This window comes from Purpureocillium takamizusanense, chromosome 9 (assembly GCF_022605165.1).
Source record: "Purpureocillium takamizusanense chromosome 9, complete sequence".
In the NCBI taxonomy this organism is placed as follows: domain Eukaryota; kingdom Fungi; phylum Ascomycota; class Sordariomycetes; order Hypocreales; family Ophiocordycipitaceae; genus Purpureocillium; species Purpureocillium takamizusanense.
In genome coordinates, this window is record NC_063076.1 from 1,172,537 (window position 1) to 1,192,677 (window position 20,141).

Below are 20,141 nucleotides of genomic sequence, written 5' to 3' on the forward strand. Positions count from 1 at the left end.
CTCCACTGCGGCGCTGCGGGGGGCCACGGCAACGGGTGGACGGGAGAGCATCCGGACCAGCAAGCCCGCCAAGGGTCGGCAGATGGCCCAGCTCGCTCCATCAGTGGAGGCGGCGCCCCCCCCCCCCGGGTCCGTCTGGGGACCCGCCCCTGCTGCCCGTGAATTGCGGCCCGATGACCCTTCTGCCGCGTGACCCGCTCGACGCCTCCGCCCGCCCGCCCGCCCGTCCCGTCCCCGTGATGCGGGATCCGGGCATGCGTCCATCCATGCCTCGAGTCTTTGACGACGAGTTTAAAAACGCGCAGTCTATTCGCTGCAGTACTATGTACGTACGTATGATCAGTCAGTCTGTCGTGAATAAGATAAAATTCAAAAATCACATTGAAACAAAAAAACTACATGCAGTCCCATCCTAACGTAGGCGGCCGTTCAAACACACACACACACGTACGCGTGAGCGCGCATACGTACACAACCAAAACAAAAAAGACACAGAAAAGAAAAGAGAAAAAAGCACCGCATGCAAGAAACAAAGGACGACGCATCTCACTAAAATGCAATCGGCGCGCTCGTCAACACGCTCACGTTCTCGGCCCGCATCTGCACGTCTCCCACCTCGCCCATAACCCGGCTCATGCTCTTAACGTTGCGCCTCGCCTCCTCCATGAGCTGTCCGCCTGAACGCGCGTGCGGCGCGTTCCTTGTCACGTATTCGCTCGCCTTACCCACCATCAGCACCCACAGCGCACGGCACGCCACGAACTGCTCCTCGAGGAGCGCCACGACCCCCGCCGCCACCGCCAACAGCCGCTTGGTCGGCTCCGGGCACTTGTCCCGGGCCAGGTACTGCAGGAGCGCCGTCACCACCCCGAAGAACGATGGCCCTAGGCTACGCTTGAGCTCCTCGTCGTCCCGGAAGTGGAAGCTCCCGTCCGACCGTTGGAACCGAAGTATCTCTCCCACGAAGCGCTCCGCCGCCAGCTCTTCCTGCGTCTTGGGCGCCGATCGTTCGCTGTCCATGAAGAATGTCGACGCCGGCGGGTTGTACACGGGCGCCGAGGCCTGCGCGTAACTCGATTGCTGGTAACTTGACTGCAGAGGGGGCGCACCCATGCCCAATTCACTCGTCAGAGACGCGCTATTGGGCGTCATGGTCCCGTATGCGTAGTACCTCGAGTCGTCAAGCCCTGGCTGTGTGACGGACGGCTGGGGCGATGCCGGGTTTCCATAAGCACTCGGGGGCATCGACGTTCTCGCCAAAGGCGAGGTAAGAGGCCCTCTCCGCGGACCAGCGCGGAACCTCCTAGCGGCGCTCGTCGTAGGAGGTGCGAATAGCGTCGAGGGCATCTCTGCCACGCCAGCAGGCGGAGTCGCCCCCGGGTTGGGCGACTGAGCCGGCGGCGGCGATGCGCCGCGCGTCCCTCTTGCACGCCCACGCCAACTGCTAAGAAAAGACGAAGCGGGGCTGGCAGGCGTAGTGCTGCTGCTGCTGCCGGATGGTCCCGACCTGAAGGGTCTCGCTGTTCCGTGAGTCCCCTCCGCCTCCTCCCTTCCGCGGGCAGGCGACGAAGACTCATCAGGCACTGCTGGGCGAGCCTCGCTTGGGGGGTCCACTCCCATCACATAATCCTCATCGGCGGAGGGAAAGGCTGACTCGTCAGCATATGCTGAGCGAGTCTCGCTTCTGCCTATGCCGGCAAGCACGCTCGCTGTTTCGCGGGCGCGCGCCGACGCCTCGGAGGTCGCCGTCTCAGGAGCCTCGCTGCGCAACGTGTCCAGCAGGCTCCCTGTCCTCGCCTCGCGCTCCTTTTCGCTTTCGCGAGGGCGCGCCGATGACTCCTCCGGCAGCGCAGAGGGAGAATCACCGCGCGATTCCAGTCTCCTCGCTTCGCGCCCCTTGTCGCTGTCACGGTCTCGGGGGCGCGACAGAGCAGCGCCAGTCGACGCCACGTGAGCCTCGCTGCGCATGCCGGTAAACAGTCTCCCCGTCGTTGCTTCGCGAATCCGTCGCAGCTCTCTCTGGCGAGCGCGTTCCGATGTCTCGTCCTCCGGCGACCCAGAGCGAGTCGCCCCCGGCGGGGGTCCCAGCGGGGGTGCGCTGACCATGCTGCCGTGGCCAACTGCGGGCCGCGTCGCAACGGGGATGGCGGGTGCGTATAAATTAGTTGCCGGCATGCTCTGATCAAATGCCCTCATGGCATTGGCAATTTCAGGTACAGTCGTGCTTCCGGTGCTGCCGCTCATTGTCAATCCCTTGACAAAACCCGACTTCTCTGTAGGAATATTAGCACACATAGACAGTGCTGGGCCAAGCTTGAGCGTGCGTCACTTACTCTTGAAGCGCCAGTCGCTGCTACTTGAGGTGGCGGTGCCGCCCGAAACAAACCGGTGCGACCTAGCCGGGGCCGGCGTGGAGGTCCACGGATAGGGGCTCGAGCTTTCGGGGAGCGGCCTCTCCTTGCTCGCTGTCGACTCCCACGCATCGGGAGCCTGTTCTGCGGGTGTGAACGGATTACCATCGAAAGAGGCTGAGCCAGAAATGGCGTTCATATCTATGCCATCGGCAGACCCACTGCTGGAGAGGTCATCGCACCAGTCTACAGGCCCAGCGGTACCTGGTGCGGAAGTTCGGCCCACCCTCTCCGAGCCGCGGCTCCTGGTCCTCAATGAGCTACTACGTACGCGGTGCGTAGCTGCATCAGAAGGAAATGCGGCGGCGGCGGCGGCAACGACGGCGGCGGCGAGGCCAGCAGAGCGGGCGCCTGAGTGGCTTCGGTGGCGGGTTCGCGATCTCGACCGGGTCCTGGATCGGGATCTGGCGCCCAGGTGTTGGACGAGCCCTGCGCCCCGCCTCGCTTGTCGCCGATACGTGAAGGAACTCGGGCGATTTTGTGAGCCCGTCCGGGACGTAGATGCCGAGTCCCAATCATCGTCACTGGCGTCGATGGGTCGGCTGCCGGAATCATTGGCTCCTCCGCCGTGACCTGAGGCAGCGGCATCATCAGCGCCGCCGTCAGCAGCGTCGCCAGGAGCATCTCCAGGAGCACCACGAGGGCCATCACCAGAGGCATCGCCAGAAGCATCGCCAGGAGCCGTGTTGGGGCCGCCATCCGGTCCACCATCGGCCCCACCTGCGCCGGAACCGGAGCCGTGCTGTCCGGCGGCACCGGCCCCACCACCCGGCCCATGGTCTCCGTCGTCCGACCCACTGTCCGACCCATCATCAGGGAGGGACTGGACGTCGTCCTCCTCGCTCTCCGATGCGCTCTCAGTCCCGGCGCGGTCGGCATTGGCACCTGGACCCAGCAGGCCAACGTTCTGGTTGGCCGTGCCGCGAGCCCGCAAGAGCGCATCGTCGTCGTTATCGCTATCATCAGATGGTACGAGGGCAGGGATTACAATATCCAGTGGCTCTGTAGTCTCCTCCTCGACCGCGTACAGGCTCGTCCACTTGGAGACGAGCGACCACTTCATGCCCAAGTCGATGGCCTCCTGCCGGACGACGGCATCGTCGACACGGCCCCAGCGACGATGCAGCCAGCTCTCGCCTCGCTCCAAGTCGCCTAGCAGGGCCCGGACGGCTAGTTTGTGCAGGGTGGCGTCTGGTTGTAGGAGGCGCTTCGGCAGAACTCGTTTGGTAGTGACGTTCCTGCCGGGTACTCTGATGTTGAGTTCCACCGCTGTAAGCTGCGCGAGTTGCGCGCCAGAGTCAAAAAGTAAGAAGACGCGGTTGCGAACAAAGGGACTGATGGCTGAGACGTCGGCGGGGGACTGCTTGAATGATACGGGAGGCTGGACGAGCTCTTGGCCATCATCTCCGTGCCACTTGAGCTGCATGTCGACAGTTCCCACGTGGCCCGTCAGGGCGGATCTTAGGACAGCGACGACCCGATCTTCCCAGCCACCGCCGTAGACGTTGGTGATGACCTCGGCGTAGCCACCGCCTGCCTTTGCGAGGCCCTCGACCAGCTCGTGAGATACCGCGCGCCCGATGCCCAGGGAGAAGCAGCGGAACAGGCCCTCACTAACGAGACGTCTCTCCTTGACATAGTCGATGGTCTCCTGCGGGCCCCAGATGGCGCCGTCGGTCAGCACGACGATGTCGAGGGTGTGGTAGCCGCCCCTAGCCTCGTATATCTTCTTCAAGGCGGGAAGAATATCGGTGCCGCCCATGTTAGCGGCAAAGTAGCGTTGGACGTAGTCAATGGCGTCCCGCCGGGTCTGCTCAGTCAGCCCCTTGGAGCGCGGCCACATGTATTCGCATTCGCTGCCGAAGCACCAGATATTAAACGGGCGATTCTCAGGAATGCCATTGATAAAGAAAAGCATGGCCGATTTGAGGCTCTCAATTTTGTCCGTCATAGAGCCCGAACGGTCGGCGACGAAGATGATCTCACCGTCGTGGGCAAAGCCTTCACCCGAGAGAAGATACTCTGGAGGGAGGGTAAGCATCACCGCCTTGTGATTGTCCAGGTCGGGGTGAACCTCGACACATGCGAGCGGCGTCTCCTTGTTGTCAGACTGAGCGGTGGTGATGGTGATGACTAGGTCTTTGTCGAGACTGGTGCGGCCATCCTCGAGCTGAACCCTGCCCGTCCTTTGGTTCATTTCTGCGTCGTCGCGTCGCATGACAAAATCGTCCCAGGTCTGGCAGGCGCGCTGGCCGGCGGCCCTCTCGAAACGAATGACATGGGTGTCGCTGTTGACAGTGACAAGCTCGTCGGCAGTCAGGATGTCCGCCTCGAAGCTCAAATAGTGATTATACTCATCCTCCACCGCGACGCCGAAGGGCACGTCACCGTATCGCGGGGCGATGAAGGTCGGCACCGTGAGGGTGAAGACGTCGCGGTTATTCGACGACCTGTGCTTGAGAAGGCACATAAAGGACAGCTCGGCGCGCATCTTGGTGTTGGCGTCGATGTTGGCGAGGTTGATGGTGAAAATCTCGGCCGTCTGCTGCTCAACTAGGCCGCCGGTGCGGCCCTGGCGGACGGCATTGTCAAACTCGCGGCGCGCTTCCTCCTTGCCCTTGACCTTGCCATGAATGATTCTGTTCACGCCGATGCGACAGTTGAAATCGGTAACGGTCGCGTCGAGAGGCAAGGGAAATTGGTACGTCCCTTGCTTGATATTCTCGGCGCGATTCCAGAAGACGTGCGTGACGGTGAATTTTGCGGTATCGTGGACGACTTGGACCTTGATCGACGAGGACAAAGGCGGGAGAAAGCCCCGTTGCTGCTGTTGGGGTCGCTCATAGCCTGGATCTTGGGGCCTGAAGTGTGCGTCTGGCGCCCATGGATCAGGGTTGTGAGGCCGGCCGTATCGACCATTGCCGCCATGGTGGTGGTGGTGCGGGCCGACCCGAGCGAAGTTGACGAAACCACCACCATCGCCGCCGCCGCCACCGCCGGCTCCACCGTCACCTAGTCCCCCCCATGGGTTCCGGTCGCGATTCCAACGGCCAAAGATGCCAGGGTCGTCGTCGCGGTTCTCAACAAGATGGGCAAAGCGAGGTGGCACCGGCTCGCGAGGGTCGAACACGATGCCTGGCAACATGCGAAGCACGCCTGGTAAGGCCATGGTGCAGACTTGCGCTGGCCCTCAACGGGAGGCGGGCGCGGTTGTTGCACAAGCCTTTGTGTGTCTGTGCTGATTTGGGAATGACTGTTCAAGAGCGAGAGACGCACCTCGGCGAGAAAACCTCAGTGCTATGAGGATGATGATGATGCAGCCGGGCGGAGGGCGGGTGCCTCCGCGTCGTCGTCCTTTTGTACCATGACCGCGGCGGCACCCCATCCCATCTCGCTCGTGCCCATATACTACCGGGTCGAGACCTACATGCATGGCGTTCCAAACTTCTTTGGTCCTTGGGACGCGCAGTGTGGCGGCTCAAGGCAGCAAGTGGGCGATGCGAGACAGGCCAGGCGCCCGCAAGGCAAACAGCCAGGGTCTCTATCATCCCGACAGTCTCATCGTCGCCCACCTCAGGTTCAGCCCCAGACTGGCGATCAGCAGGACTCCGCCCCCATCTTCGGTGACGAATGCACGGAGGGGGGGCGGTCGTGATGGTTCGCCAATCATGTCGTACGCGCGGCAAGCCACAGGGCGTCGTCCTGCGATGGGGGCTGGGCTCGACTGGGACGGGGCGGGCTCGTAGATCCATTTCGACGAACAATCGTCTGCGCCGGGCACCGGGATTCAGGAGCCTTGGCTTGTGCCAGCGGCGAAGGGGGCGTCGATGGTTGCGTGGTGCCGCCGCGAGGGTCCAGGGTCTACAGAGAAAAAGCGTGTCAGGTGCAGAGTCTGGAGCGGGACGCTATCGACCAGAGACGTCCCTAGTGCTTCCCTTCCCCGGCTTTCGCCTCACCTCTGATAGTCGCCCGCAGCCACCTGATGCATCTAGATATGTAGTATGGCAGCCGCACAGCCTCCATCTGCGCGAAATGTCTCACTTGCCTGCTGGCGCCCGCTCGAGGCTATGCGCAAGACATTTCTTTTTTCGCAAACGCCTTGCCTCCGCCTGGTGAAGTGCCTTGCAGTTGTAAGTGGGTGACGTCTGTCCAGCTTGCGCGACACCTTCTTCACAACTCACTACCACGACCAAGGGGATCCGCATCAACGAGACGAGTTGTTTCGCAGTCTTGAACACTACAGCAAGACGCCAGGTCCCGTTACCGGCCATTTCCTGGGTAGCGCTCCGAACCTCAATCAAAAGACAGAGCCCGAAATCATCAGACCATCACCACCACCACGTAGCAAGCCAAGATGGTCTTTACCGTCTCCTTTGGCGATGCCTACACCATGGCCAAGATCGCCTTCCGCATCGGCCAGGCCTTCACAAAGGGCAAAAAGTCGGCCCCAGCCGAGTTCCGCGAGGTCGAGTCCCAGCTGTACTCGCTCAGCGCCGCCCTCAACGCCTTCTCTAACGCGCGCCGCTCCAGCGACAACGCCGCGCCCCTCATCGTCGACCGCACCCAGCTGCCCGCCAACGTGCCCTCCCACTTCTCCAACAACCAGGACATCATCCTCGGCATGCTGGCCAGCTGCCAGGAGACGCTCGCTCACCTTGAGGCTATCGTCAACAAGTACGGCGTCATCACGGCGCCGACTGACGCGAGCCAGCCGCGCATGAAGCGCTGGGGCAAGGACATGCTGGCCAACTGGCGCAAGGTGCAGTGGACCACCGAGGGCGGCGACCTCAACACCCTTAGGAGCAACCTCACGATCCAGACGAACAGCCTGAGTCTCATCCTGGGAGTTGTCGTCAAGTAGGTTGGCCCAGCGCCGGGTGGCTAACCCACGCACATCCGTGTAAGTCGAGTACGTGCTAACACGGGGCCCAGCTCCCAGGCCGACCGCCTACAGACCGACATGGACCACATCTCAACCATGCTCGGCGATATACACGAGTGGTACGTCGAAAATCTCAAAGGAAAGGCCGGTGCGCCCGGCGTTCTCGGCGGAGTCGCGAATGCGCCGACATTCGGCTTGAACTCGACTGCGACATTTGGCGTCGTCGCGGGGCAGGATGCCATCGTGGCCGACGCGGGCCAAGCGGCGGCTCCTCCCAAGCCCCTGTACTTTGAACTACACGAGCAGACGGGACAAAAGTCCAAGGAGCTGTGTCTCAAAGCGTCGTTGAGCAACAAGGTCTCTGGCGCGTATTACAGCTCGTCGCTGCGAAACAACCAGCTCTTCACCTGCGGCTGCTCCAACTCTTCTGAGGACGCACATCGCTCTGCCGTAGAGGCATATGGGTGTAAGAATACCCGGGCGGTTGATTCATCGATATACTAGTCTGACGCAAGCTCAGTGTCTCGTTTCAGCTTTGCAGCGAGGATCGCCGGCGCCGAGCGCTCGTGGCTGCTCTACAAGGTCTCCAACAGGGTGACGGACCAACTTACATCGTTGATCGTCAAGGGCGTACCTCCGGATGGTAGGTCTTACCATACACAGGCCATTCGAAACACAGCCTTTCTGATTGCATCGCGTCAGTCATGCACGACTTTGAGGAGCTGCTGGTACACGGTCTGAGCGTGCTCCAGACGAGGCAGATGCTCCAGCGCAACATGAGCACGATGCTCGCACATCCCTCCGATATGAATGCAGACAACCCCAAGGCCAATATACTGGACCTAGTAAGGTGAGTACCGATGAACTGATGGAATGGAGAATTTCTAGCGCTTGTCTGACACCGCAAAGCAACGCGACAACGCTCCACAAGTCAATTTCGTCGGTCAAGTTCACCTCGGGCAACGTGACTTACACGCGCGACAACATTGACTTTGTCCAAATCCTGCACTACAAGTCCATCGAGCTCAGCCGCATCCTGGAGGAGACCATTCTGCCGCAGAGCGCCTTCGACGAGAACCGCAGGGCCGAGATCATCATCACGTACAGGAAGCCCGAGCCGGGTGCTACTGCAGTCCCGGCCGACAACATCGCGCGGACGATTCTCCAGTGTGCGTAGCGCCCTGCCTGTCGTCGGACGGCGAGAACAAGATTGACGAGAGCGCGCAGTGTACAGCCACTCGGAGGTTCAGCACAAGCGGGGCGAGGACGTCTTGTTCATCAAGAACATCGAGTGCACGGGATACGACGCCTCCGACACGCCCGGCGCGACGGCGACGGCGACGATAACGTTGGAGTTTGCCTCGGCCGACGGTATATACCACCACCGCCAACCTGCGATTCCCTATCCTATCCGAGGAAACTTGTGCTGACACACAGATGCGCAGCTGCCTACGACTGGTACAAGGAGCTGGAGGCCATCCGCATGGACCTCTTCGTCATTGACCTGCAGTATCCACGCGACGATGAGAAGGTGCTCTTGAAGCTGTGCGTGTCACCGGCCCCGCGCGCGATGGATATCCACCACCTTGAGCATAGGGGCACTCTTGCTGACTGACCCGGGGGCTTGCAGTCAGGCACAGGACGTGCACACGGAGCGGATGCACATCACCGACGCCGACATCATGATCCTGCAAAAGGCCAAGACGGAGCGCTTCCGCCTCGTCGTGCGGAGCAAGACGGGCTACTCAGTCCTGAGCCAAGAGCGTGCGTGCTCCCCCTCCTCCGCCCACGCTTTCGATATGCTGCTCAAGCTGACATGGCACACGCAGTGACCAAAGACTTCTTCCAGACGCTGGCGGAGCGCAACACGGCCGACTACAGCGCTCTGTCGTTTGAGGTTCTCATGAACTCGTCGGGCAAGCGCGAAGTCAAGAAGTGTCCGCGTGGGTTCTCGCACCTCTTTTTCTCCGACAGCAAGAGTAAGTCTTTTCCCCCCGGCCTCAATTTTCCCCCATCCCCAGCTGGGATGGACGTGGGCGTGGATGCTGACCCGTATGGCTAGTCGAGCAAGTCTTCACCATGGGCCTCGCGGCCGTGGGAGGGCCGGTGACGCAGCACCAGATCGAAGGGCCGTCACCATTGACGCCGATGGAAGGCGTGGAGGAGGGCTGAGTGGGGGACGAACAACGTAGTACCCTGCCATCTGTGAAGCCAACTTTCATTGAACAGCACGGCGGATCTCGTAACTAGCATGTATCCTTGTGTAATAAGAAGCGTTGTCCATGTTGAACAACCTCGGATGAATCACCTCGTCGGCGCACGACAGGTTGGGCGCGTGCGCACGCCGTACTAGCTTCATTCGCCAACAACTAGGTATGTACTTCGTACGTACGTGAATGCCGTGTCATGTCTCGGCGCCCGCAAGGGAGGACCGGAGTCGACTCTCAGGTGTCATATCTCTGCATCACGTGGAGCGGACGGGGCCCCGGAGGTGGTTTGGCGATGTTGGGGAAACGTGGCGACGGTGCGTGTCGGGAGAAATCCATCCTCGGGCCGCTAATAAAGTCACGGGGCGGGGGGGGCTTGGGCTTGGGCTTCGGGACGGTCGTGTCGGGGTTGAGACGATTGATTGATCCTCTGGTGGGGGGAGAGGAAAGAAACATCCATCCAGGCCAAGGCAGGTTCTCGAAGAGTTGGGCAGCCTCCATGCCTGGTTGGTCGCGGCGGATACGGTGACCCTGGCAGGACGCGGGCCCCCGGGGGGGGGGGGGGGTTGGTGCTGTACCTCGGCTGTTGACGGCCACCGATTGCGATACCTTACGTCCCTTAGGTAGGTAGGTCCCCTACAGTCGAATGGACCCTGTTGTTCCACGCCCGGCCCCCGCTGGCGAACCAACAGCGCACCCGAACCCCCCGGCCTGCGTGAGGTGGCCGCTGTCGGAACCGGGGCGCAGCGCTTCCAATCTGCCGTGGATGACGCCCGTCCAGCGTCCTAACCTGCCCCGCCCGACGGTCGCGGCCCCGTGGTCGGTCCCGCAGTCCCTTAACGTTCCGCCGCCGCCCCTCCCACCCCCACCAACTCTACCCTGCCTGACATTCCTCCTCCTCTTCCTCAACTCCTCGTCAACCTCATCCTGCCCCCGCGCTGCCCCGTCCCACCCGCGCATTCGAACGGAACCATCCTCGACCTCGCGTTGCGCTGTGCAGTGCCTGCGCCCGCGTTCCTCGACCCCTCTCTAACTGCGACGACCAGACGACCAGACGACGACGACGACGACGACGACGACTGGCCAACATGACTCGAGACGGGCACCCGCCGGTGACAAACGGCAGCGCAAAGGTGCCGCACGTCGCGACCCCCGCCGATGCCGATGCGTCGCCCCGGGTACCCCGCGTCCTGCCCGACGTGTGCCACACCCTGCGCCGCAAGGTCCTGACCTTTCTCGACGGCGAGACCGACGACAAGGTGCTGCGCAGCACGCAGGTCCGCGCGCGCGAGTCCATGGTGGTCATCGAAGAGGCGTTGCAGCGTTACGGGTAGGTCCTGGCCGTGGTCCCCTAACCCACCAAGATCATCGGAGGAACGGCAGCTGACGACATGGCCAAAAAAGACCCGACGAGCTCTCTCTGTCGTACAATGGCGGCAAGGACTGCCTCGTCCTGCTCATCCTGATCCTCGCCTGCCTCCCGGCCGCCACCGCCCACCTGCCCCCGAAACAGCCAGCACATCCGTCCGGCAACGGCTCTCCGCCCTCGGTACAACCCCTCAAAGCTATATACATTGCGCCACCGGATCCGTTTCCCGAGGTGGAGGACTTTGTGTCCATATCGACGGCGCAGTACCACCTGGACCTGACGAGGTACGCCCTGCCCATGCGCCAGGCCCTCGAGGCGTACCAGCGGGACCAGCCGCTCGTGCGGGCCATCTTCATGGGCACGCGGCGGACCGATCCGCACAGCGAGTTCCTCACGCCCTTTAGCCCGACCGACGGCGACTGGCCCCAGCTTATGCGCGTCAACCCGGTGCTGGACTGGCATTATGCCGAGATCTGGACGGTAAGCAGCAGCAGCAGCAGCTGCAGCAGCAGCAGCCACCTGTCTCACAGGCTTTCATGATGTGGCCACTTGCTGACGCGCTGACGTGGCGGTAGTTTATCCGACGTCTGGACATACCGTTCTGCAGCCTATACAACCAAGGATTCACGTCACTCGGCGGCACGAGGAATACGCGCCCGAACCCGGCACTGGCACTCGACGGCGACGCAAAGTCGTTCCGGCCGGCGTACGAATTGATTCGCGACGATGAGGAGCGCTTGGGGAGAGATAGGTAGACGGATGGCGCGAGCGGAAATGGGTGCGCCGTAGGTGGATTTGGGTGCATTGGTTTAATCGGCGAGAGCCATGTGGTGGGAAGACGTCTGCTACGGAATCTGGACCTGGCCATGTACGTAGGTATTGCAGGACTCAAGGAGAGGGCGCGGTTGAAAGAGACACGGGGCATCGCGCCACGCCACACGGCCTTTTTGCCTGGTTAGAAGATAGACACGCATACATAGAGCATGACGGCGTTGGCGTTGAAGATATGAAGTACAAATGATGTTGATTGGGTTGGCGGGGATGACGGATGTGCACGGTGTTGCTGTCTTGAGCAACCGCTGACACCACATGTGCCCTTTTTTGCGGCGATAGCCCCGATAGCCGGAGGTGAGGTGAGCGCTGGTCTGGTGGTGTCGATGGAATGTTCCGTGCACAGAGGTGTTGAATTTCTGGGGGCGCTTCAGTGGCGTGCCCAGGTGGCGTGGCGGGGCCCGCCGCCCCCATCCGGCCCTCCGCCCGCAATTGGCAGCCGCGGGCCCCGGCAGCAGCCTCGGCTTGTGATCGGACCGTCCCAGGTGGTCGCTGCAACCTCCATCCAACAACCTCCATACCATCATCGCTCAACCCGACTCGGCAGCTTTCCGCCGACATCCATCTATCATCTATCCCGCGGTGCAGACGGGAACCTGGCCGACCTCCACGCCAAGGCCCTCCACTCACTCTTACATACACGCGAAATCGACGACTCCCCTCCCTCGCGTAACCCGACACAAGCGGCTCCGACCCCCAATGACGCCGCGACGCCAATGACCGACTCGAGCTTCCTACAGGCGCAGCAGCGCGTCGCCGCCCGCCGGCAGGCCCGCGAGGCCCAAGCCGCCGCCCGGCTGGCCGCCCAGCGCGAGTCGTCGCGCGCCGCCCAGCAGCTGCAGCGGCTGCCCTTCCCGCTGAACCGGCTCGCCGACGTGGTCGGCGCCGCGTCGTCGCGTGAGGGCACCCGGCCGGCGTTCCGCGTGGCCCAGGTCGACGCCGAGCTTCTTGATGAAGAGCTCGTCGACCTGCTGCGCGGCCAGGTCGGCGATGCGCTGCGCTACTTCGCAGGCGGCCACCTGCACGACGACTGGTCCGCCGAGATCATGCTGGCGCTGCGGGCCGTGCTTTTCAAGCTCACCGTCTGGGATCACGATGCCACCTATGGCGCTGCGCTGCAGAACCTCAGGTATACGGATGCGCGGCGCGTGGGGCCCGTCCTCGTTCCGCCGTCGCGCGCTCAGAAATCCCTTTACGGCCTCATCACCGTCTTCGGCAAGTACGCGTGGACGCGGTGGGAGGACTGGCTGCTGGAGCAGGACGACGGCCACAGCCAACCGAGCGCGCGAGTGCGCCTCCTCTCGCGGTGGACGTCGCGGCTTTCGACGGTGCACTCGGCGGCCGCCTTGGCCTCTTTCCTCATCTTCCTCCTGCGCGGCCGTTACCGCACACTACTGGACCGGATTCTGCGGATGCGGCTGGCCGCGCCGACGAGTCAGGTCAGTCGCGAGGTATCGTTTGAGTACCTCAACCGGCAGCTTGTATGGCACGCCTTCACCGAGTTCCTGCTCTTCGTGCTGCCACTCATCGGCATCAACCGCTGGCGGCGATGGCTCAGCCGCACCTGGCGCAAGACTAAGGAGATTATCCACACGGGGCCAGCATCCGGAGACGGCGGCGGCGGCGTGTCGGCGCGTGGCGAGTATGCGTTCCTGCCGGAGCGGACGTGCGCCATCTGCTACCAGGACCAGAACGACGCGGCGACGACGGAGACGGAGGTGCTGGCGGCGGCGTCCTCGTCGGGCGGCGTCATCGGCAGCGCACAGACGGACGTCACGAATCCGTACGAGACGATACCGTGCGGCTGCGTGTACTGCTTCGTGTGCCTCGCGACGCGGCTAGAGCGCGAGGAAGGCGAGGGCTGGACGTGCCTGCGGTGCGGCGAGCACGTCAAGGAGTGCCGGCCCTGGAGCGGCGACGTGCTGGAGCCGGTGGCGGAGCGGCGCAGGACGAGCGGCGCGGCCAAGGTGGTGGCCTTTTCCGACGACGTCACGGGCGGGCTGACGGAGCAGGACGAGGACGAGGAAGAGGAGGGTTTTGACGCGCTGGAGGAGTCTTTGGAGGCGGGAGGGTCAGAGGAAGAGGAGCAATGAGGGGGGGGGTTACGGGGTTGTGATGGTTGTGGTTGAGACGATGATGATATGATTCCCCAAGAGAGAGGCCGGCGACAAGGATGCCGGACAGATAGAGAGATGTATTATAGATGGTCCTTGTACCAGCGCCGGCGGAGCACTGGCGAGGCTGTGGGTGACAATGTACAACATCTGGGTCCAAGAAGTCGCGTTTGGCACGTGCTCGTCATGGTTTCGGGTGCTTCGATGCAGTCCGTCTTGGTGAAGCCTGGCAGTCAAGGTGCCTGTGCTCACGATGCGGCCGATGCTCCATCATCAGATGCTCTAACCAGAACATACGAAGTACATACTGACGGCAGCCACCCAGCCAGTGGTCCACGGTCCATTCCATGAGCGTACAACTGCCCGCCCGCTCGCCTAATAAGCGAGGTGCTAGGCAGCTGGTGCTTAGCGGGCAGCAACCAGGCTCGGATATGGACATCCATGGATGTTTGGATGGATATCGCGGGATGCGGGATGGGGTGGAGCGGCGTCCGAGAGCGGGCCTTTTCTCCGCTGACAGGCACAAGGCCCCTTAAAAGGTCCCTTAGCCCAGTGGAGAGCTCCCACCCAGAGGAGGCCTGGAACCCGCCCGCGTCCTGTCCACCCGCACCACCACGACTGGGCCAGTCACCTGCAGTCTCCTGCTGTTAGCGTGCTAGAGCTCACCTCACCGCCTGCTCGGAGGGTCCCAGCGGCCCCTGTCGTCTCGCGCGTCATAGGCCATTCTGCCCCAGCCGCTGACGGGCATCAGGCAACGCACGCAGCAGCCTGAAACCCCCTGGCAGTTCCTGGAGCTCCGAGCAGGGGCCTGACTGGGACCTCACCTCACCTCTCTCCCCTTCACCGACAACAAAGACAACTTCCAGCCCTGCCGCGCAGCGAAGCGAAAGCGAGCAGGAACAAACGATACCACCGGAGCAGCGGCTGCAGTCCATCGAAACTCGTTCCCATACTTGCGAGAGGAAGACACACACACATACCCATACCGGGATGTAATCGCAGACGGAGCTCAAAACACCATCGCGCCGCACCGCCACCACGAACCCCCTTACCGGGGTGCCGACCTGAGGAGGGTGCGCGAGAGGGACAAGAGAAGCCTACGTCTCGTGCCGTGCCCTTGGGGCGCTGCCGCTCCGGGCTTTGCTTCCACAGCGCCGCCCACCGCTCACGACGCGGATACCCTCCGCGATGCCGAGCTTCTTCCAGTTCACGCAAGGCTCCGAGTCGCGCTTCCGTCCCGCCGACGCCTCCTCCCCGCTTCTGGGCCGCTTCCGCGCCGTGCCGCCGCGCCCGGGCCTGGAGCGCCACCGCCGGCACAGCCAGCTCGGCCTGCTGGCGGACCGGGTGGGCGACGGCCGCGGCAGCGTGCACGTCGGCTACGGGGCGCTTCTGGCCGCCGAGCTCGAAGCCGAGGCGGACGACGACGACGACGACGACGACGGTAGCCATCACCGCGGCGACGGCGACGGGGGATTCGACGACGGCCGCTCCATAGCGCAGCGCCTGTGGCAGGCCTACGTCGTCGACCTGTGGATAGACCCGCGGCAGACGGCGGTCAAGAGGGTGGTCGAGCGGTGGTGGAGTCGGTATGGACTGCTGGTGTTTCTGCCGGCGCTGCTGGTACGTGTGTCCGAACCCCTACTCCCCTTCCTCTTCCGGCTCGCATGGACAAGCTCTGGTTGGAAATGCTACGGTCCTATATTGTAGTCTTCTGCTGACGCCAGTGGGAAATGTTCAGGCTGTCGCGTGGTGCTCCGTGCCGTTCCCGCAGTACCCCCTGCCCGACTACGACGACCCGGACAGCGCCGAGGACGGCCACAAGGCCCCCGGCCACGGCGAGGCCGAGGTCCAGGTCAACTTCTGGTTCTTCCTCTTCGTCTACTACGGCTTCTACAACGTGACGGCCTTGATATGGATCACCAAGGTGTTTAACCTCTACAGCCTCAACTGGTAAGCAAGCCCGCCCTGTTCCTTGCCCCCCTTATACCTCCCCGGGGATGATGAGGTGGCAATGCTTTTAGAGAAGAGAGAAACACCCCGTTGAGGCTGACACGCCCTCTTCCTTCCTGCGACCAGGTGGCCGCAGTCGCTCGGTTTCCCGCTCACCGTGTCGCTCATCGCGGTGCTCTCCATTGCCGCGCCCATCCCCGTCTTCTTCATCCCCGAGACGCGCTTCCTCACCGTCCACAACACGGCCTGGATCTCGTGGACCTTCATCATCATGGCCATGCCCGTCGCCATCGCCTTCATCATCCTCACCACCAACGGGCGCCACATCAGCCTCCGCCACTCCCTCTCCGAGACGCAGCGCATCTTCACCTCGTCCTGGTGGACCGGCGAGCCCGACACCCTGCCGCGCGGCGCCGCACCTCCCCGCGCCGGCAGCGGCTACCCCCAGCCCGCCGACGCAGGCGACGCCTTTCTCGAGCCCGACGCCGCCGCCCTCTTGCACGTCGCCGCGCCGACGCCCCGACGCCGCCGCCGCCGCACGCAGGGGGTCGCGATCCGTCGCCGCTGGCTGCCCGCGAGCTTCGTGCGCTTCCTCTGGTTCTGCGTCGCCCTCTTCGTCGGCCTCATGGCCTACGTCATCGGCGAGGCCTACGCCGAGATCTACCTCCGCACCCTGCCGCACAACAACCTCGAGACCGTCGTCTACGTCTACGGCTGGGTTGTCACCGTGCATCTGCTCGACGCCCTGACCGGGTGGGTGCTCGGCATCCGCGAGGGCGAGCGCGTCGGAAGCTACCCCCTGAGTTGGGTGTTTAAGCTGTAAGCCGAGACCCTCACTCACCCTCTTCCTCGCCCACACACCCCCTGATCGTTGGGCCCCCTCCCTCCAGCGACACCGCACGTGGCGGCCGAGGAGGCTATTTCGGGCCTGAACCTGCATGCAAAGTGTACCCTGTCTAGCTGCTCCTCCTGCTAACATCGTCTCCTCTCTCCCCCTCTCAATCCGCAGGTACTTCATGCTCACCTACCAGACCTACGTGCGCGCCCTGTACGCGCGCCTCCGCACCCCGTCGCAGTTCATCACCCTGCAGGTGCTCTCCTCGACGGGCCTCGTCGTCGTCACGCCCATCATGATGACGCGCTTCTTCCACCGCGCCCTCACCGTGCTGGGCCTCAACACGCAGAGCTACGGCTCCTACCAGAAGCTCCAGACGCGCAATGTCTTCATCCGCTTCCTCGCCGAGAACGCCTCCATGGCCACCTTCCTCGGCAGCATCCTCGTCCTCCACTTTGGCGCCAACAAGCGCGTCTACCCGTACTTCTCGTTTGACCAGGACGGCAGCGGCGGCGGCGGCGACACGGCGGCGGCGCCCTACACCTTCTCCCTCACCCTCAAGTTCTCCCTCGTCACGTGGGCCTGCGAGCTCGTCGCCAGCCTCGCCGTGAGGGGTCTCATCCGCGTCTTTTTCGACGTCGACGTCGGGCTCGAGGGCAGGCTCGACTTGGCCGTGTGGCCGGAGCTGCTGCCCACGTGCGTCACCGTCATGCTGCACGTCTTGCAGAACATGCTCTTCTCCATCATCCGCTTGCAGTTTCACCAGTAGAGGAGGAGACTCGAAAAGTCCGACCGACGTCGCGGCGGGGGCATGGAAATTGTTTGCGCATGCCTGCCTACCAGGGGCGTGTGTGTTTACTGCAGGGCGTTTGCGATGCCTCCCACGGCCAAGGGGTCGTCAGCTTCGGTCACTTTCTTCGCCATTTTCTTGTTCTGCTTTTGACGAGACTCCGATACCCCGATAGTGTCATTCCGTTAGTATTTGCAGAAAGCGTGCATCTGGCAGTTCACGCATTAGATATCCCCCCCCCCCCCTTGACCAACCCCTAGTCGTGCATATTTGGGTGCCACTGCCCACACAAATAGAGCTTTGTCGTTTCTGTCTCTCTCTCTCTCCATATCTCTCTCCCTGCCACACCATGTTGGGCCCAAGTCGAATCACCCACGCACGCACGCATCCCGCCCGGGGCATCTGGCCCGACTGGCTAGTTGACAAACGACGATTTCCTCTCAGGCGCCTATCCTCTCTGACACCGCAAGCAAAACAGTACGCTCACCGACCTACCCATTTCGACAAACGGCGGCCGGCGCCCCCCCCGCTCCCCCGTTCCCTTCCTCCCACCAGCCTACGTTCCGGGGTAGAGCCCCTTTTGAGGGCCGGGGGCTCGCTGTACTACACCCCGTGTGTTCCATCCTTCCTCCCATTCCTTGCCCGGAGCCGCGAACCGCACTCCGAGATGACGATGACGGGTGGACAGGCACCTCACAACGCGCGACGGGCCAACAGCCATGTGGGACAGAAAGGCTTGGCCTTCGGGGGAAAAAAGAGAGCAAGGGTCGACCAGTAACTAACACGTATGAGACGCGCATGTCGCACGCCCCCCGGGTGCAAGTACACATATATGACTGGGCGGCAGCTGGTGCGTATCCCAAGAACCCGGTTGGTGCGGCCCCGTGCGGTCGGTGGAGGCGTTTCTCGCACATGTAAGTCCCGGAGACGGACACAGGAGCAAGCACGGCAGCCCGCCGATCGACGAAATCCGGCATTGGAGGTTAGAGGTTTTCCATGCGGCAAAATCGGCGGGGTAAGGATCGGCATCGCTGGCCTCAGCGCGCAGATATGTGAAATATGCCACGACCCATGGCTGTGCTGTGCAAGAGCACTGGCGCTCGCTACCGAAACGCAATGTGCAGTAGTCGCGACGGCATTACATAATGAAGATATCTCGTAGCAGTAAACAATGAGGAAAGTCGGTAGTAACGTCGACTTTTGTGGTAGCTACGCTGTCTTGATACGGCATAGGTTGCTCAGTGAAGCCGCCTTGAGAGGTGCGTGATGCGTGGCGTGGTGGGTGAGGTGAGCATCGTCCAGTGGCACCCACAGTGCCTACTTTTTATCTGACCCGAAGGCTTGGACCAGATGAGACATAGGCCGAGAATGGGTTGCTGATTCAACTGCCATCCATAACATAAGGACCACTGTGCGAGAGGACTTTTGCTTCTGGACGAGATACATTACGTACGCAGGCACTGTAGCGGTAGGATCAGAGTCTGATTAGGAAGCGTATGTGCGGTGATTGCGCTGCACAGGGAGAATGCCAGACCGGTAATAAACCGTTTTGCCCGGTGAGCCGATGAATCGTGCGTGGGCTGTCAAAGTGTTATCTGCTTCGGACGCAACTCGACGATGTGACTCACACTCGGTCAAGTGTGTGGGGGCGCGAGAGAGACGAGGAACAATGCCGCTGGATGTTATCGGCCAGACTGCTCAGTCCAGAATGTGGTTTCTGACGACTAAGACGCCAGGCTGCTCAGACCGACCGTGCAAAGGGGCCATTGGCTGGCATAGAGCCTCCTCGGCGCCCGGTTTTGATGGACTGATAAGACTCGATTTGAATGCCTGCCGGGGCTAATTCGGCACAAAGCGCGCCGGAGGAGATTCGATTCGTACGACTACGAGGCATGCGATGTGGAATTGTTAATACGGAACAAACGCACCGGTCATCAAGGTTCGGAGTCGGCATTACAACAGCAAAGGATCCGGGGCGGAGAGGAACCATTCGGCGACACGACACAGGGAGGGGAGGGGAAAAAGTTCCCAGTGCGTATGCTGCCACAGGCTCTGCTGTACGACGCAAGCCAAGGGGTGGCGGATGGTGGGCCCAGCCGCCGACACGTCAGGCCGGTAGACAAGAATCAGGGAAGCCGAAGTCGTGATGTGCAGTGGATGGACATCGTCGCCGGGGACCTGTCGGCAGGACCCGCGGTGGTGCCTCTGTGCGGGAGCTATCTTAGGTGTTGTGCTGCAATAGTAAACTTATTCGCACCCGATCCGTCCAAATGCCTCGTCCGAGTGCAGATCAGGGCGCCAACGGGGGTGCGTACGCAATCAATGTCGCCGCCGCGTCGATATTGTCGGCCAGCTGTCGCTGTCGAGACGAAAAAGCAATCTAGGCAAGGCAAATCCCTCTGCTAATACGGACAACATGTTGTCATGAGATGGGTTTCGTGGCGGTTGCACGACAAGCTCCTCTTCTTGGTAGCACAGGGCTATGCCATTGAAGTGCTCCGGGCGGTGTTCTGGTGGCTTGCAGCTGGCCCTCTCACGTCATCAGTTGCGAGCAAGACGCACGACATGTCTTCTGCGGGGTGGGGGTGGATGAAGAAATAGCCTTGGGCCTGGCGCCCGTAAAGTGTGTTGACCGTGGCAGGCAGCCCGATGCTGGCGAATGGCGCATTGGCAGTCGCCCCATCGCATGCGAAGGACGAGATGCGGCCATGATGATGCGTTTTGGCAAACGATTAGCCAATGGATGCCTCAC

General features: G+C 62.3%; 6 protein-coding genes across 7 annotated transcripts; 5 read left to right on the forward strand and 1 right to left on the reverse strand.

Moving 5' to 3' along the window:
- Positions 1 to 226: 226 nt before the first annotated feature.
- On the reverse strand, positions 227 to 6,295 carry JDV02_009204 (uncharacterized protein). The gene is made up of 2 exons (XM_047990852.1): positions 2,334 to 6,295; positions 227 to 2,273 (listed from the first exon to the last, which is right to left on the reverse strand). Exons 1-2 carry the CDS (start codon positions 5,578 to 5,580, stop codon positions 550 to 552), a joined length of 4,971 nt encoding a protein of 1,656 aa, XP_047846861.1. The 5' UTR covers positions 5,581 to 6,295; the 3' UTR covers positions 227 to 549.
- Positions 6,296 to 6,400: 105 nt separating this feature from the next.
- On the forward strand, positions 6,401 to 8,208 carry JDV02_009205 (uncharacterized protein). The gene is made up of 3 exons (XM_047990853.1): positions 6,401 to 7,268; positions 7,344 to 8,143; positions 8,203 to 8,208. The coding sequence occupies exons 1-2, from the start codon at positions 6,766 to 6,768 to the stop codon at positions 7,795 to 7,797; spliced, it is 957 nt and encodes a 318-aa protein (XP_047846862.1). The 5' UTR covers positions 6,401 to 6,765; the 3' UTR covers positions 7,798 to 8,143; positions 8,203 to 8,208.
- Positions 8,200 to 9,593, forward strand: JDV02_010879 (uncharacterized protein). Its single transcript, XM_047992621.1, has 5 exons — positions 8,200 to 8,664; positions 8,739 to 8,838; positions 8,924 to 9,057; positions 9,123 to 9,272; positions 9,356 to 9,593. Exons 2-5 carry the CDS (start codon positions 8,777 to 8,779, stop codon positions 9,463 to 9,465), a joined length of 456 nt encoding a protein of 151 aa, XP_047846863.1. The 5' UTR covers positions 8,200 to 8,664; positions 8,739 to 8,776; the 3' UTR covers positions 9,466 to 9,593.
- A 795-nt stretch (positions 9,594 to 10,388) lies between these two features.
- Positions 10,389 to 11,892, forward strand: FAD1 (FAD synthase). Of its 2 annotated transcripts, XM_047990854.1 has the most exons (3): positions 10,389 to 10,830; positions 10,905 to 11,349; positions 11,445 to 11,892. In XM_047990854.1, the coding sequence occupies exons 1-3, from the start codon at positions 10,589 to 10,591 to the stop codon at positions 11,622 to 11,624; spliced, it is 867 nt and encodes a 288-aa protein (XP_047846864.1). In that variant the 5' UTR covers positions 10,389 to 10,588; the 3' UTR covers positions 11,625 to 11,892. The 2 variants fall into 2 exon arrangements, with proteins under 2 accessions (XP_047846864.1, XP_047846865.1); XM_047990855.1 differs by having other exon boundaries at positions 10,905 to 11,892.
- Positions 11,893 to 12,221: 329 nt separating this feature from the next.
- Positions 12,222 to 13,969, forward strand: PEX2 (peroxisome assembly protein (Peroxin-2)). The gene has a single exon (XM_047990856.1). It carries the CDS (start codon positions 12,417 to 12,419, stop codon positions 13,791 to 13,793), a length of 1,377 nt encoding a protein of 458 aa, XP_047846866.1. The 5' UTR covers positions 12,222 to 12,416; the 3' UTR covers positions 13,794 to 13,969.
- A 637-nt stretch (positions 13,970 to 14,606) lies between these two features.
- JDV02_009208 (uncharacterized protein) lies at positions 14,607 to 17,617 on the forward strand. The gene is made up of 4 exons (XM_047990857.1): positions 14,607 to 15,434; positions 15,553 to 15,764; positions 15,891 to 16,583; positions 16,774 to 17,617. The coding sequence occupies exons 1-4, from the start codon at positions 15,003 to 15,005 to the stop codon at positions 17,366 to 17,368; spliced, it is 1,932 nt and encodes a 643-aa protein (XP_047846867.1). The 5' UTR covers positions 14,607 to 15,002; the 3' UTR covers positions 17,369 to 17,617.
- Positions 17,618 to 20,141: the final 2,524 nt, after the last annotated feature.

Coding starts and splice junctions, on each gene's coding strand:
- JDV02_009204 (XM_047990852.1), bottom strand. CDS start 5,580: ATGGCCTTACCAGGCGTGCTTCGCATGTTGCCAGGCATCGTGTTCGAC. Junction 2,274..2,333: donor CAGCGACTGGCGCTTCAAGA/GTAAGTGACGCA, acceptor ATATTCCTACAG/AGAAGTCGGGTTTTGTCAAG.
- JDV02_009205 (XM_047990853.1), top strand. CDS start 6,766: ATGGTCTTTACCGTCTCCTTTGGCGATGCCTACACCATGGCCAAGATC. Junction 7,269..7,343: donor ATCCTGGGAGTTGTCGTCAA/GTAGGTTGGCCC, acceptor CACGGGGCCCAG/CTCCCAGGCCGACCGCCTAC.
- JDV02_010879 (XM_047992621.1), top strand. CDS start 8,777: ATGGACCTCTTCGTCATTGACCTGCAGTATCCACGCGACGATGAGAAG. Junction 8,839..8,923: donor GAGAAGGTGCTCTTGAAGCT/GTGCGTGTCACC, acceptor GGGGGCTTGCAG/TCAGGCACAGGACGTGCACA. Junction 9,273..9,355: donor CTTTTTCTCCGACAGCAAGA/GTAAGTCTTTTC, acceptor CCGTATGGCTAG/TCGAGCAAGTCTTCACCATG.
- FAD1 (XM_047990854.1), top strand. CDS start 10,589: ATGACTCGAGACGGGCACCCGCCGGTGACAAACGGCAGCGCAAAGGTG. Junction 10,831..10,904: donor GAGGCGTTGCAGCGTTACGG/GTAGGTCCTGGC, acceptor TGGCCAAAAAAG/ACCCGACGAGCTCTCTCTGT. Junction 11,350..11,444: donor ATTATGCCGAGATCTGGACG/GTAAGCAGCAGC, acceptor ACGTGGCGGTAG/TTTATCCGACGTCTGGACAT.
- PEX2 (XM_047990856.1), top strand. CDS start 12,417: ATGACCGACTCGAGCTTCCTACAGGCGCAGCAGCGCGTCGCCGCCCGC.
- JDV02_009208 (XM_047990857.1), top strand. CDS start 15,003: ATGCCGAGCTTCTTCCAGTTCACGCAAGGCTCCGAGTCGCGCTTCCGT. Junction 15,435..15,552: donor TGTTTCTGCCGGCGCTGCTG/GTACGTGTGTCC, acceptor GGAAATGTTCAG/GCTGTCGCGTGGTGCTCCGT. Junction 15,765..15,890: donor AACCTCTACAGCCTCAACTG/GTAAGCAAGCCC, acceptor TCCTGCGACCAG/GTGGCCGCAGTCGCTCGGTT.